Source organism: Bison bison, unplaced genomic scaffold (genome assembly GCF_000754665.1).
Source record: "Bison bison bison isolate TAMUID 2011002044 unplaced genomic scaffold, Bison_UMD1.0 scf7180017864456, whole genome shotgun sequence".
In the NCBI taxonomy this organism is placed as follows: domain Eukaryota; kingdom Metazoa; phylum Chordata; class Mammalia; order Artiodactyla; family Bovidae; genus Bison; species Bison bison.
Window position 1 is genome coordinate 7,036,760 of NW_011495018.1, and position 15,878 is coordinate 7,052,637.

The 15,878-nt window shown below is 42.5% G+C and overlaps 1 protein-coding gene across 1 annotated transcript in view; it reads right to left on the reverse strand.

The window, feature by feature from the left end:
* Window positions 1–10,539: 10,539 nt before the first annotated feature.
* The window catches only part of FAM175B (family with sequence similarity 175, member B), a 28,897-nt gene continuing 23,558 nt past the window's right edge, over window positions 10,540–15,878 (reverse strand). The window contains exons 8-9 of the mRNA XM_010859167.1: window positions 15,092–15,206; window positions 10,540–12,692 (exon numbers count right to left, since the gene is read on the reverse strand). Of these exons, the coding sequence (XP_010857469.1) occupies window positions 12,223–12,692; window positions 15,092–15,206 (585 nt within the window). The 3' untranslated portion in view covers window positions 10,540–12,222. The remainder of the gene's footprint in view (window positions 12,693–15,091; window positions 15,207–15,878) is intronic.

The following is a 15,878-nucleotide window of genomic DNA, read 5'->3' on the forward strand; positions in this document are numbered from 1 at the left end:
GCACACTCAGGCTGGATCTGGTGGGGAACAGATGGTGCAAGAAAGGTGCCAGCGATCTTGCACCATCCCCCTTCTCCTGGGGGCTTGGATGTCACTCAGCCTCACTCTTCACTCTGTGCCCACTCTCCCTGGGTGGGTGGAGAGTTGAGTGCCAAATGCCGGATAAAGAACAGAGATTAATTTGATCCTCCACCTGGGTACCTCTGAGTCGGCAGGCCTAGGGTACTGGCAAACGGGGTGTGTGTGTGAGCTCCAGAGATGTGGCTGGCTGACCTCCACACCTTGATCCAACCTTCCAGTCCGAGCTGGGGCAGGGGAGGGGAGTGTGAGGATCAGGAAAGGGCCATTGGGATGGCAGCTGCCCGGGAGAGGTCCCCGGACCCCTGCCCGGCTTTGATCGGGACGCCACAGAGGGCACTGCAGGCTGAGCCGAGGACAGCCAAGCTTCCTGAGCTGGGTGCCAAGCCCCACGGGGGCTCCAGAGTGAATGCTCGTCTGTTCTTTGTTTCCTTCAATCTGGGACAAACCTTGCCCGAGATCATCTCTTCTGGCTGACATTTTGAGTCCGTGAAGGTCTGGGGCAGACGCGGCTGAAGGAGGCGGCAGGAGTCCTGGGCTCTGGTTGGGCTGGGGGCAGGTCACAGGGCCGCCCTTGCCTCGGTTCCCTCTCCATAAGGGCTGAGCATCCAGTGCTGCCCAGTATGGTAGCTGCTGATCACGCAGCATGTGGCTGTTTAAATCTGGACTTATATTAGTTAAAACTGAATAAGCTTTAAAATTCAGTCCTTTTATTGTGCCAGCCCACAATGTGGTGAGTGGCTGCTGTATTGAACAGTGGGGGTGTAGAGCGTTTTCATCGTCACAGACAACTGTTGTCGTTTAGTTGCTAAGTCATGATGGACCCTTTGTGAGCCCATGGACTATAGCCCGCTAGGCTCCTCTGCCAATGGGATTTCCCAGACAAGAATACTGGAGTGGGTTGCCTGTTCCTTCTCCAGGGGATCTTCCCAACCCAGGGATCCAACCCGAATCTCCTGCACTGGCAGGCGGTTTCTTTACCACTGAGCCGCCAGGGAAGCCTCGTTAATTGGCTATATCCCAATACAAACTAAAAAGTTAAAAAAAAAAACTGCATGTCTGGGATGAAGATGTAGTTTGAGACAGGAGTTGCCACAAGATTATCAGAAATTGCTGCTTCCCAGGCTTTGTTTTCTTTACGTCGTATATTCTACCTCACTATCTTCCCCAAAACGCTATGAAAAGGTATTACCATTCATCTCCATCCGCAGGTGAGGCTCAGAGAGGTGGAGTAACTCGCCCTAGAGCACATGGTTAAGGAATTCAAATGCCAGGTGATTCTGATTCCAAAGACCACCTCATAGCGCTGTTTTCAGCTGCCTTCCAGGCCGCGGAGAGGTGGGCAGAAAGCCCCTGAGTTCACTGCTCCATGGCAGCGGGTGGGGAGGTGGGATGGGGGTGGTGGTGGAGGTCCCTCAATGGGGGGCTGGGGGCCCCTCCATCACCACCGGGCAGGGAGCGAGTCTGTGCCGAAAGCCTAAGTGCTTCCCTGGGACAGCTGGTGTGCTAAGGGAGGGGGCTCAGGAGAAAAGCCAGGACTGAATGGACGGGGAATCCTTCCAGCTGGACCAGAGCTGATGGCCTGGACAGGTGGTGGGGAAGCGGGGAGCAAAACGTGCAGTGCAGAGATAGAGTCTCTGCTCTGAAAGGAAAGGGAAGGTAGGGGTCATGCTGGAAGAGCACCCCTCGGCAGGCGAGGTGGTCCTGGTTACCTGGAGGACCCCATGGGTGTGAGGCACCCCGCGGAGGCGAGGACTGGTCTGTTCACCTTTCTCCTACCCACCCGCAGTGCCTGCCTCACCTTTGGTTTTTCTTTAGCCTGAGGTCACTCTTCACCCAGACATGCTTGTCTCTTCTCATCTATACAGCCTACACGTGAATACATTCAACACGGAGTTTTTACAAGCCCTGATTGGCCCAGGATGCAAACAGGCTTTGTCAATTTCCCCCCAGCAGGACCACACTGTTAAAGTAGGTGGGGAAAATCACTAGGGATTTGTAGGGATTGGTGACCCTACAAAATCACTAGCTTTCAAAATGTCATTTGGATCCTCGAGTTCAGTTTAGAAACTAGGGAACTAGATCCTGCATGCTGCAATTAAGACCTGGAGCAGCCAAACAAACATTTAAAAAACAAAAAATAAACAAAAAAACTTCAATCTACCAAAATACCAAAGTGTCATTTTGGAAAATTTATAAATGAAGGCAGTGACATTGTAATCATTATTGATGACCTTCCATATCTTATATATAGAAATATCTCGATAGTTTACCTCAAAGTGAAATCTAAGATTTCAGTGATATTTAGTGGTTTTACTTGCTTCCTGGAACAATATTTGAAGTATCAGATTGAGCTTTAGTTTTTGTGCTCAAGAAAAATTATTCTGCTGAGAAGACTTTACAAGTAAACATGATTGATTTTGTGTGGATGGTGTCCATGTAACGCTAGTTAAGAAGATCTAAAATTCTGGCCAAAGATTAGAAGATTTTCTGGATGGCTTAATTTGATACTTAGTGGATATGTTCAGTTATACTGTGAATTATGCAATAAAAGATGTGAATCAATTAAATAAACTTTAAATCTCTTCTTTATTTTTTTAAAAAATATCTTCTTTAAAAAGCATCCTATTTACTACCACATCAAATATATACCAGAAAATGAAATAATATATCTTAGGACCTAAGAACATAAAAATTAAAAATCAGAAGAATGTTTGGATCTCAATGAGGTGCTGGAGATACAAGAGTAGTCTGGAAATTGAATTGAGCCTTCAATATTATCTTTATTAGAAATTATAAAATAGTAGCAGTTAACATTTGGAAACTGAAAATACTTAAAGAGATTTCAGCAAATGATATTTTAACAGAGGTGTGAATACTTTAGTTCTGCAAGAAAGACATATTTTGGTTCTTGAAGCTGATTAAGTATTTGAACATATAAAACTGATAATGGAAACCATGAAAAGAAGCAGAAAGTATCAGAAAAACAAAGAAATATGACATATCTTACGAAACAACAAAGTGGCAATTCCTAGAAAAACCTATTGAATATCTAATGAATCATATGAGAGGACATTTGCTGTTCTGTGATAAAAGTACAGAATGGACTCTGATGTCTTTGATTTGATCCTAAAGCGGGGCCAACTGCCATTTGTAAAGCTCTGTGGATTCTTGTTTTTTGGTTTTTTAAGCTCTGTTGATTTTAAGTGATCAATAATTAATAAAATTCAGCCACCTTATATCACGCTCTAACAAAACATTTTCAAGACAGTTGATCATAGAGAAACTGGCTATCTAAAAACATTCCTACCATAAAAGCTAGAAAAATTCCAAATGTAGACGTTTTGAGTTTAGCTGAGAGAGATTCCAGTGTGCAGAGTGAGTTGTTGATGACAGAAGTGATTCTCTATCCAGGCCGTGTATCACTCAACGCTACTGATTTTATGAGAAACCCATTGGAAAAGAAATTTGATGTAATTTCCAAGTCAGACTGTGGCCCAGACAGGGGCGCCGTTTAGCTAGTGATGGCTGTGCTCAACAAAAGATCACACTGAAACTTTCTAAAGATCAAAAACTAATTTGGAAATTATTAGAATAAAGGGGTGAATTGTATAAAGGACAATACATACCCTCCCATTTTATATATATGAAATAGCTTTGTATATTTTAGGTTTTTTTCAAGAATAAAGGAAAATACAGTAATTTTTTATTTCTATATTAATATTTTTCCCATATCAGCCATGGAATATTTTTAATATCATCCTGCCTGTGAAAGAGTGAAGTAGGAGTTATCATCAGCCCTGTCTTATTTTTATTTCCTCCCAGCTTTTATATTATGTGAACTTTCAGACACAGAGAAGAGTAGAAAGAACAGCACAAGGAACACTGACACACGCATCCCCTAGACCAGCGCTTGGTACCCTTTGCCACATTGTCTTTCTCTGTGTATGTGGGTTTTGAGCTCATCTGGGGCTCCCTAGTGGCTCAGATGGAGAAGGTGATGGCACCCCATTCCAGTACTCTTGCCTGGAAAATCCCACGGACGGAGGAGCCTGGTGGGCTGCAGTCCATGGGGTCATGAAGAGTCAGACACAACTGAGCGACTTCACTTTCACTTCTCACTTTGATGCGTTGGAGAAGGTAATGGGCTCACTCCAGCGTTCTTGCCTGGAGAATCCCAGGGACGGTGGAGCCTGATGGGCTGCCATCTATGGGGTCACACTGAGTCAGACACAAATGAAGTGACTTAGCAGCAGCAGTGGCTCAGAAGGTAAAAAATCCGCCTGCAATCCAGGAGACCCAAGTGCAATCCAGGAGACCCAGGTTCAATCCCTTGGTCAGGAAGATCCCCTGAGGAAGGGAATGGCAACCCACTCCAGTATTCTTGCCTGGAGAATTCCATGGACAGAGGAGCCTGGTGGATTACAATCCATGAGGTCAAAGAGAGTCGGACACAACTGAGCAACTAACACTTTCACTTGAGACATTTGCTTGTGAGCTGCAGACATCATGATTTTTCACCCGTAAACATACAGATTGAATTTCCTAAAACCCAGGAGATTCTCTTACATAACTGTGATATTACTAATGTGTCTAAGAAAACCCACAATAATTTTGTAATATCATCTAACTTAGTCCCTATTTAAATTTCTCCTAATGTGTAGTTCTTTAATTTTTTATTTTATATTGGAGTATAGTTGATTTACAATGTTGTGTTAGGAAACTGTCCATCAGTAAATTCTTCATAACAACAGCAGCTGGAAGTTTTACTAGTAACCTCTCCAGAGAATAATCTCTGTCTTACTGTCTAATTCTTCAGGAACTGGTATATCTATGGGCAGTTTTATTTGGGTCCCTCTCTTTTCATTCAACATTCCAGCGACAAATATTCATTGATCCCCATTCTTTGGCATCATCGACTCAATGGAAATAGTTCAGTTCAGTTCAGTCACTCAGTCGTGTCCGACTCTTTGCGACCCCATGAATCGCAGCATGCCAGGCCTCCCCATCCATCACCAACTTCCGGAGTTCACCCAGACTCATATCCATCGAGTCAATGATGCCATCCAGCCACCTCATCCTCTGTCATCCCCTTCTCCTCCTGCCCCCAATCCCTCGCAGCATCAGAGTCTTTTCCAATGAGTCAACTCTTCACACGAGGTGGCCAAAGTACTGGAGTTTCAGCTTTAGCATCATTCCTTCCAAAGAAATCCCAGGGCTGATCTCCTCAGAATGGACTGGTTGGATCTCCTTGCAGTCCAAGGGACTCTCAAGACACAGTTCAAAAGCATCAATTCTTCGGTGCTCAGCCTTCACAATCCAACTCTCACATCCATACATGACACAGGAAAAACCACAGCCTTGACTAGATGAACCTTTGTTGGCAAAGTAATGTCTCTGCTTTTCAATATGCTATCTAGTTTGGTCATAACTTTCCTTCCAAGGAGTAAGCGTCTTTTAATTTCATGGCTGCAGTCACCATCTGCAGTGATCTTGGAGCCCAAAAAAACAAAGTCTGACAATGTTTCCACTGTTTCCCCATCTATTTCCCATGAAGTGATGGGGCCGGATGCCATGATCTTCATTTTCTGAATGTTGAGCTTTAAGCCAACTTTTTCACTCTCCTCTTTCACTTTCATCAAGAGACTTTTTAGTTCCTCTTCACTTTCTGCCATAAGGGTGGTGTCATCTGCATATCTGAGGTTATTGATATTTCTCCCGGCAATCTTGATTCCAGCTTGTGTTTCTTCCAGCCCAGCGTTTCTCATGATGTACTCTGCATATAAGTTAAATAAGCAGGGTGACAATATACAGCCTTGATGTACTCCTTTTCCTATTTGGAACCAGTGTGAGCAAACTCCGGAAGACAGTGAAGGATGGGGGACACTAAATCACACAATTTAGTGATTGAACAACAACTCTTTGCCAAGCTCTTCTGGTGCCAGGAATTCTGAGATGCCTCCGTCCTTTGCCTGCCTCTGAGGGCCTCACATCCTACTGGAGAGTCAGACACAAGACATAACGCCTTACAATGTGCTGAGTGCTATCCCCAAACATGTGCAGAGCAGCAGACAGAGGTGTGAACAAGGTACTCAGGTTGCACAAGCCTCCCAGGTAAGTCCAAAAGGTTTCCTAAAGGTGGTAACATTTGAGCTGGGCCTTAAGCAGTGAGTAGGATTTTGATAGACTGAGAAGATGCAGAACTTTTTAAGGATGCACATTGCACAAAGTTGGTCTCCACTTTCCATCTCACATGAGCCAGGGATGATCCTTGGATTCACTAGAGTCATCCCTCAATATCCACAGGGGATGTCTTGGCGTCTCCCACCGCCTACCCCCCACACACCTACACCTGAGGATCCTCAAGTCTCTTATATAAAATGGAGGAGGGGGGTATTTGTACATAACCTACACACATCTTCTCCTGTACTTCAAATCATGACAGAATTACAGTTGAGCTATTTAAAATCCTAAAGGATAATGCAATTAAAGTGCTGCACCCAATATGTCAGCAAATTTGGAAAACTCAGCAGGGGCCACTGGACTGGAAAAAGTCAGTTTTCATTCCAATCCCAAAGAAGGGCAATGCCAAAGAATGTTCAAACTACAGTTGCACTCATTTCACATGCTAGGAGGTAATGCTCAAAATCCTTCAAGCCAGGCTTCATTAGTATGTGAACTGAGAAATTCCAGATGTACAAGCTGGGTTTTGAAGAGGCAGAGGAACCAGAGATCAAACTGCCAACATTCATTGGATCATGGAGAAAACAAGTGGATTCCAGAAAAACATCTACTTCTGCTTCATTGACTATGCCAAAGCCTTTGACTGTGTGGATTGCAAAAAACTATGGAAAATTCTTCAAGAAATGGGACTTGCCTCCTGAGAAATCTGTATGCAGGTCAAGAAGCAACAGTTAGAACTGGACATGAACAATGGACTGGTTCAAAATTGGGGAAGGAGTTCAACAAGTCTGTATGTTGTCATCCTGTTTGTTTAACTTACATGTAGAGTACATCATGTGAATGCCAGGATGAATCACAAGCTGGACTCAAGATTGCAGAGAGAAAATATCAACAACCTTAGATACATAAATGATACCACTCTAATGGCTGAAAGTGAAGAGGAATTAGAGTCTCTTAATGAGGTTGAAAGCAGAGTGAAAAAGCTGACTTGAAATTCAACACTCAAAAAACCATGATCATGGCATTTAGTGCCATCACTTCATGGCATATAGAAGGGGAAAAAGTGGAAGCGGTGACAAATTTTATTTTCTTGGGCTCCAAAATCATTGTGGACGGTGATAGACAAAAAAAGTTATGACAAACGTAGACAGCATATTAAAAAGCAGAAACATCACTTTGCCAACAAAGGCCTGTATAGTCAAAGCTATAGTTTATCCAGTAGTCATGTGCACACGTAAGAGCTGGATCATAAAGAAGGCTGAGTGCCGAAGAATTGGTGCTTTTGAATTGTGGAGAAGACTCTTGAGAGTCCCTTTAACAGCAAGGAGATCAAACCAGTCAATCCTAAAGGAATTCAACCCTGAATATTCATTGGAAGGACTGTTGCTGAAGTTCCAATACTTTGGCCACCTGATGCAAAGAGCCAACTCATTAGAAAAAACCTTGATGCTGGGAAGGACTGAAGGCAATAGGAGAAAGGGGCGGCAGAGGATGAGATGGCTAGATAGCATCACCACCTCAATGGACATGAGTTTGAGCAAACTCCAGGAGACAGTGAAGGACAGAGGGGTGTGCTACAGTCCATGAAGATGTGAAGAGCGGGACATGACTTAGTGGCTGAGCAACAACAACAAAGTTTACTCACAATACCTAATGTGATGTAAAGATGACGTAAATGGCTGCCAGTGTGTGGCAAATTCAAGAGTGGTCGCCTAGAACTTTCTAACAATTGTTTCTCTGATGATTTCCAATCTGAGTTTGGTTTAATCCAGAGATGCAAAACCCACAGATACGGAGGGCTGACAGTACTTCTGGAGACTGGTTACTTCTTGTCCCCAAGTTTCTCCAACACTCCCACTGAAACTGTCTGAAAGGTACTGTGGATGATTCACATCTTAGTACAAACAAACCACATCTGTTTGTAATCAGTCAAGAAAAATGACTAATGCCCCTGAGCTCTACAAAGCAGTGCCCATGGCTGGTCAGCCACAGCTAATGTCCCAAGCAAGCACATATTTGCTTTGGAATCAAACACCTCTCAGTCTTGTCTGTATGTGAATTGACTACAGAGGGTCTACCTTCTAACAGGTAACACAATCTAAGGCTCCCAGCACAGGTAGTGCACCATACTGAAGAATGACCGACCACAAGCGGGCACACGAACCCTGCAGAGAGTTATCTGCATGATCAAGGAAATCATTCTTACATACGAAGACTCCAAAAATCCACTCTGTAGTGAGCACTTAAGCCTTAGACGAATATTATTAGTAAGTGCTCTAGTTTTGAGTCAGTTTCAATCTCAGAAAGCATTTCTTAAATGCTTCTCGGGTATTTGGGAAATAGATTCTGAGCTAAGGCAAGTGGAATTGGCTCTGGATTTATTAGGGAAAAAAAATCACGGTCAATGCAAAACAAATCATAAATACAGGATTTCATCTGAAATAAAAGTTGAATGCAGGGAAGTCGGCAGCATCAAGGCTGACCTTACATTGGCCACAAATCTAAAAAAAACTGAAGTGTGGTGGTGAAGACAGAGTCAAGAATGTCTCCAGAATCACCTCTTGGGTGGCTGCATGACATAATTCATGTAGCCAATGACCCCACATTTCTGAAGTCTTTTATTAAACCCTTAATGCAGATAGAAAGTGCAGTAAGTGAAGGACGGAAGACCTGCCACGATCTATGTCAACACTTGTACTACTTTGGACTATCCTTCTAGATTATTTTCTGTCAATAGGAGTATTGCATAAAAACTTTTCCCCCACAAAAACCAGATTGTACCTTCCGTGCTATTTGGAAACCTGACTTTCTGCATTTATCTAGAGACATTTCCACGTCAAGAAATCGTTTTGATTTCTGCAATACATTTAGTAGCGGTAGACTATTTCTTCTGTAGGTATACCAAAACGTAACCGTTCCACTACCATTAATTTCCAGTTTTCACTACTGAAAATGCTGCCATGAACCACCTTTTGCTAAATCTGCCTGAACAGAAGGCTACTTCCAAGAGCTGCATTCTGGACCACGTGTAGCACATGGCATCCAAGGCCCATCTCCCCGCTGATGAACCCAGGCTAGAGGGGCCCCTCCCCCAACCTCCGGGGTCAGAGCAAGCCTGGAATAACCCAGTGGATGGACACTGCGGCCTGACTCTTCTGCCTGATTTAGGACGTCACAAAAATCACTGTAAAAAAGAAGGCAGCTGAGCTAAATCCCAGGACTTGTCCCAAGTCTGTTTGTCATCAAGTTGAAAAGTAAACATTTTCCATTATTTATTAGCACCACATTTGCAGAAACGGTTGCCTCAGGCTCTGTGTCTAGTGGAATTAAGGTTTGCCGTGAGAAACGATGAAGCAGAACCTTGTTAACAGAGTGAAGATCTTTCAGTGACTGAAGTGAAACCTACAGTCAGGGCAAATCAGACCCAGAACACAGTTAATAACCATCACTTCTATTGTATCTTAATTTTATATTCCCCAACTCCTTTAACTTCCCTAAAATACAGATTCACAAGAGGGTCCATTTAAATGTTTTTATTAAAGCAGTTATAGTTACTGCCCCACGGTGTCTAGAACTTTAAAATCTACATCCTTAGGGTTTGAATGTTTGGGGATGAGATTTCTGTTTTTACGTTTTGCTCTTTCTCCACAAAAGCCAATTACAGCATGTTATTAAGCATTTCCAGACTTCCAAGCAAGTTAAAAGAATCTAGTCTTCTTTTCTCGAAATTAGTTGGAGGAGACTAAAAGGTTACAAGCCACATTTTAAACTCCTACTGAAAACAGACTGTCACCTTGGATGCTGGAAGAGAGAGTGACACTAAAGGCCTGCACAGAATCCAGAATACACTTGTTATTCTGGAGCGTCTACAGACGCTCCTTCTAGGTGCTTCTCTCATTCCAATGACACTCTAGGAGCCCCAAATCCTCCAGCATCTCAATCGTTAGGTGACTTGGCTGAGGTGTCTCTTCAAACAAGATCAACTGTGTGAAAGATGTCTTTCGGGAACTAAGGTTCAATTTTCTACTCAACTGATCTCTCTTGATAACTTGATATTTGACACATTCTTGAAATCAAGAGAAATCTTTTAATAAATTGTATTTTTGGATTTCCCCTGAAACCAGCCTGATCAAAAAAATAAATAAATAAAAAACAAGTATGGAGATGAGTTTTCATGCCTTTTTAAAAAAACTATATGAAGTCAACTAAGAACGGCCAGAATGAGTAAACTGAGGCAAGACCTTGCCGGGTGTTGAGACAAACATTAAAACAATGGTATACCATGATTAAATAAGTTTTTATTGTCACATTTAACTGCTTTGTCAGATATACATTGTAGGTTTCAGTATGGCATAAAAAATAAAAATATTTTCCTGAATGTCAAAATCTGAACAGAGGAGATGGTGATGGCACTTAAAAAAAAAAAATTCACACTGGTGCTGAAGCTGCTAGAAGGTAGCTGATAAACACTGGAACAGATTTGCAGATAAAGCGGTCTGCAACATTTCAAACCAAACGGCAGTGGTATAAGGCCAACAAAACCGGAGAGCAGGAAGACACAGACCCCGCTGAGTAGCAGGCTGTCTGAAGGATGGCAGTTTGAACGTTTAATTTCCAGACTAAACTTCTTTCTTACAAAATGAAACTACTTTTTCAGAACCTGGATTTTAAGCTTCCTTAACAACTTCCTTATTCTTACAGGTCGTAACGAGTCCAAAGAAAGGCAGTTATAATCCATGGCATTAGCTTCGTGGGCTGACCCTGCCGTAAATGGGGGAGGGGGGGTCTTGTCATTTCCAAACCAGGAGCCTGTCATGCTCATGAACGTCTGTAGTGGTGTCGCACATTCTGGGCAAAACTAGAAAGCAAGCAGTAATTAACTAAGAATGTTAAGTGCCTCCCCAAGGAAAGTCTCTACACATTCCACAGCTATATGCCCAAAGGTAACTTAAAAAAGTGTGGTTATTTTGATTGGAAATGAATCTCTATTCAATAACCAAGCTTCCCAAACAGTTTATTAAATGTCTTTCTTCCACAAATAAAACTAACACTAGGATTTGTCAGAAGATCTACATGAATTATCTCCCTTACGTACGAAATTGGCTAAATCTGCTGTGTCTGGAGTCTGTTCCTCATAAAACTCAGGTCTGGAACAGAACTCCTTTCTGTTATACTGCTGTGTGTCCTTCATTTAAGACTCCAGAACAGAGACCATAAACGTGGCTAGTGCAACAGAGCAGTCACTGGAATTCCCCGAAAGAAAAATAAGTAATTTATTTTATGACATACTTATTTGGATGATTACTTACTGGTAATTAGTATTTCTACATTTTTTTTTTTAAAGGCAACCATTTTAAGTGACAATACATATCAGGCTAGTAGAAAAAAGTGGAAACAAAGCCCTCTCTTTTGATCTCACAAAGTCATGCAGACAAAAGAAGGTACGACTGATTTGTTCCAATCTTGGAAATTATCAAAATTTCTTTTCTGGCAAAGATGAATTTGGCTCATCATAGAAAGAAGGTTCTTTGAAGGCTGCTGCTAAACTAGTTTCCCTTTGAAAAAGTAAATTTCAAGGCATGATAGTGCAAGAGGTAAGGTTTTGATTTATAGAACATTTATAGACTAATTGTGCTTAGTCTCTAATTTCCAAATTATTTTAAAGAACAGAAGCTACGTTGATAAGTTTATCTTTGCCTAAATTTACCAGTACATCCATGAATCGCACCAGAATTCGGACAATTTGATTATCTTAATGACTCTGTTGTGAGCCCTGCACACTGCGTCCGCAGGTGAGGACCCCCTGCATGCGAGGCTCCTCCAAGGTCTGGGCCCAAAAACTCATCTTGGGGAGTCCAGGGGCCCGAGAAAGCAGTTCTCCCCTCCAGAGGAAGTCCTCAAAAACTCTCTCAATGAGCGATTAAGAAAAACAGTGCTAACTGGAGAGTTTCTTGCGTTCAGTTAAATCTGGGAGGTCTGAGTGTTCCTGGAGCCCCCATCAGGGTGTGTCATGGGTCGAGAATCCCTTGAACGTGAGTATTCGCTATTAGGGGGCTCTGTAGGGTCAATCAAATTTTCATAATCACTGTCGTCTGATTCCTCAGCACTGTCTCCAGCTGCTCTGTGGGAAGGAGGGGCATCTGCTCCACTTCCAGGATATTTCAGTCCAGCACTGGTGGAGGCATAACTGGAGGAGCCCACAGCTTGAGGTCGAGGCATAAAGACGCTGCTTTCCATGCGAGAATGGCTCAGAGTACTTTCTTGATTATTTGGGTGAAGATCAGAATAAGGCGGAGGCGGGTCCGAGGCCTCTGTGTCTCCAAGAGTACTTCGACCTTCCGCTGTGAACCCTGGATAGGGCATCCGAGGGCTGAAGGTGGGGTCCACACTCTCAGATGGCATCTGTCGGCTTACCATTGCCTGCTGCAATCCTGGGTGGAAAGAGGAAGGAAACTGTAACACTCTCTGTATTGTCACAGCTTTGCATGTCAACACATTCAATGGTCGACCTGACTGTTCTGAAAACGGCAACAAAGCAGTGCAATTTATTATTTCTGTGAATTACTGTACATTTGCACAGTATTTCATAATTTTCAAAAGCCTCAGAACAGCTCTCTGAAGTACTACCGTTATCATTAATATTACCGTCTGTTATGCAGGCAAAGGACCAGAGGTCAGAAAGACCAGGTGACTTCACTAAGAGGACAGTGAGAAGTGGGGGCTCTGATACCCAAACACAGGTCTCTCAACTCCAGATCCAGTGCTATGACCCTCGCCTGCTGCTCACTGTGCTCAGAGACCATGGGGACAGAGGATAAAATTTAGAGTTGTCCCCACACTTGGTGGTCATCTGAATGTGAATTTTTCCTTAATAGACCTCACATCAAAAAACAAAAAAAAACTTCTCGACAACTACTTGTCACAATATTCTTAAACATCTCTTTCTCCTTAAAAGTTCAAAGCCCTGGGACTTCCCTGGTGGTCGAGTGGCCAAGATGCTGCATCCCAATGCTGGGGGCCGGAGTCCAACCCCTGGTCCGGGAACTAGATCCCACGTGCTGCACTAAGGTTTGCATATCACACTGAAGGCTGCAGCTCCTGCATGCCACAGCAAAGACACAGCCCAACCAAAGAAACAGATATGAAGAAAAAAAAAGTTCAGAAAACAATACAACATTGCAAAAATACTTTTTAAATTAAATTAAAAAAATAGGGACTTCAAAAGTCCTGTGTTAGGTACTAGGCCATAACTTTATTGCATTTTTATGGTGGTAAAACTGAAACAGCCACACATCTATGAGTCTATGGCCTTTAAACTGTTTTCAAGTACATTTAAAAATATTATAAAAATGATTTGTACAAAATTTAGAAAAGGAAAAAAAAAAAAGAAAATCACCCACAATTCTATCACTCAGATAGATATCTGAGTCATATCACCCAGGGGCCTGAGAAAACAGTTCTCCCCCACAGAGGAAGTCCTCAAAAACTCTCTCAATGAGCGATTAAGAAAAACAGTGCTAACTGGAGAGTTTCTTGCGTTCAGTTAAAATTTTGATGAAAAGCGTATAAGATTTGGGTTAAAAGACACACGCCTCAGGTGTCAGGCACCCTAACTTCTCCAAATCCCAGCTCCACCATCCAGCTTTGTGTATGTCTCTGTGTGTCCCTGTATTTTATCTGATTTATTTGCCTGCCTTGTGCAGCAGGCAGGCCCTTAGTTCTCCAACCAGGGGTGGAATCTGTGCCCCCTGCAAGGGGAAGAGCCAAAGTCTTAACCACTAGTTAAATCTAGTGAGTTTCATAAAAAAGAATGAAATAATGCCATTTCCAGCAACATGGATGGAGCTACAGATTATCATACCAAGTGAAGTCAGACAGAGATAAATACCACTGATATTACTTACATATAGAATAAAAAAAAAAAAACAGAAAAACGGTACAAATGACCTTACTTACAAAACAGAAATAGGCTCACAGGCATAGAAAGCAAATATGGTTACCAAAGGGTGGGTGGGGAGGATAAATCAGGAGTCTGAGATTAACAGATACACACTACTGTACATAAGACCGATAAACCACAAGTCCTACTGGATAGCACAGTGAGCTATATTCAACATCTTGTAATAACCTATAATGGAAAAGAATCTGAAAAATTATATATACACACACACACACACACACACACACACATATCTGAATTACCATGCTGTACTGAAACTAGCATGACATTGTAAATCAACTGTATTTCAATAAAAATAATATTTTTAAAAATCTGGTGGTACTACAGCATATATGTCTGTTACCATGCTGGAGTTAATAGATTCTTGGGCCTAGTTCTCATTTAACCAGGTGGTTCCTTAGTGTAATGGTATCTGGCCACCCACTGCTATCAAAAACTAGACATTTAAAGTCTTTGCCGAGACCCTGCCCCGTGCATCAAACATAATGTTCACAGAATTTTAGGGAGCTCTTTTATGAGGCTCCAGTGAACACAGGACACGGCTCCTATGTCCTAGGCATGCCAGGGTTAACTTGGTAAGAAACATCACATCTACTGTACACAGAGCGTATTACTTCTTGGGAATTACTCTAACTTGCTTCAGCCTCTCTACCTTTGGTCTTTTCTTCCAGTATCAGAGACTTGAGAAGGACACCATGAGAAACAGTACTGCGCTTCTGGAAAAGCTAAAGACAAAGGAATGCCCTGTCCTAAGCAGCCTAACTTGGGGCCTGATGAATGTAAAAGAATGGATGTAATTTATCATATAATTTGAAGTATAAAACCAGACATTTCCCTGATACTCAGGGGTAAAATGAATAAGAAGCTCACGTCTTTCTTGTTCCTTTTCATTCTTCCTCTGAGTGATCTGTCTTCTTAATTTGTTCACTTCTGCCTGACAAGATTCAACAACTCGCTCACTCTTTTCCACGTCTGCACACACTGCCTGAGGGAAAAATGACAACAAGAACAATTAGTTTCAAATCCAAGCATGAGGCACTTCATAAAGACAGCATCGATTATGACCCTAGGAAAAATCTGTATACTTTATTACGTTAAAAAGCAGACATTTCCCTGAGGTATACAACAAAACCATGAAGGCCCACGAGACCAGTACTGCTGTTATTCACTGAGCTGCTTTCTCAGTTATGTTAAGATGATTATGCTACTTAGCTTAGACATTCTTGAATATGAATCTTTCCCTTGCTTACTCATCTTTATTTATATGAAAAGGGAATTTTGGTATCAGTCTAGCATAGGGTTTCCTGGGTGGGTGCTACTGGTAAAGGACCTGTCTGCCAATGCAGGAGACCTAAGGGACTCGGGTTCAATCTCTGGTTGAAAAGATCCCCTGGAGGAGGGCATGGCAACCCACTGCAGTATTCCTGCCTGGAGAATCCTATGGACAGAGGAGCCTGGTGGGCTACATCCACAGGGTTACAAAGAGTCAGATACGACTGAAGTGACTTAGCACACACAGTCTAGCATAGGAGGATGAACAAAAGAAAAAGGATGAGCGTAGGAGGATGAACAAAAGAAAGGGATGACATGCTTTCAACTTTTACTTATAATCAACAATTAAGCCTCGGATCACACACAGATTTATTTAATAGAAACC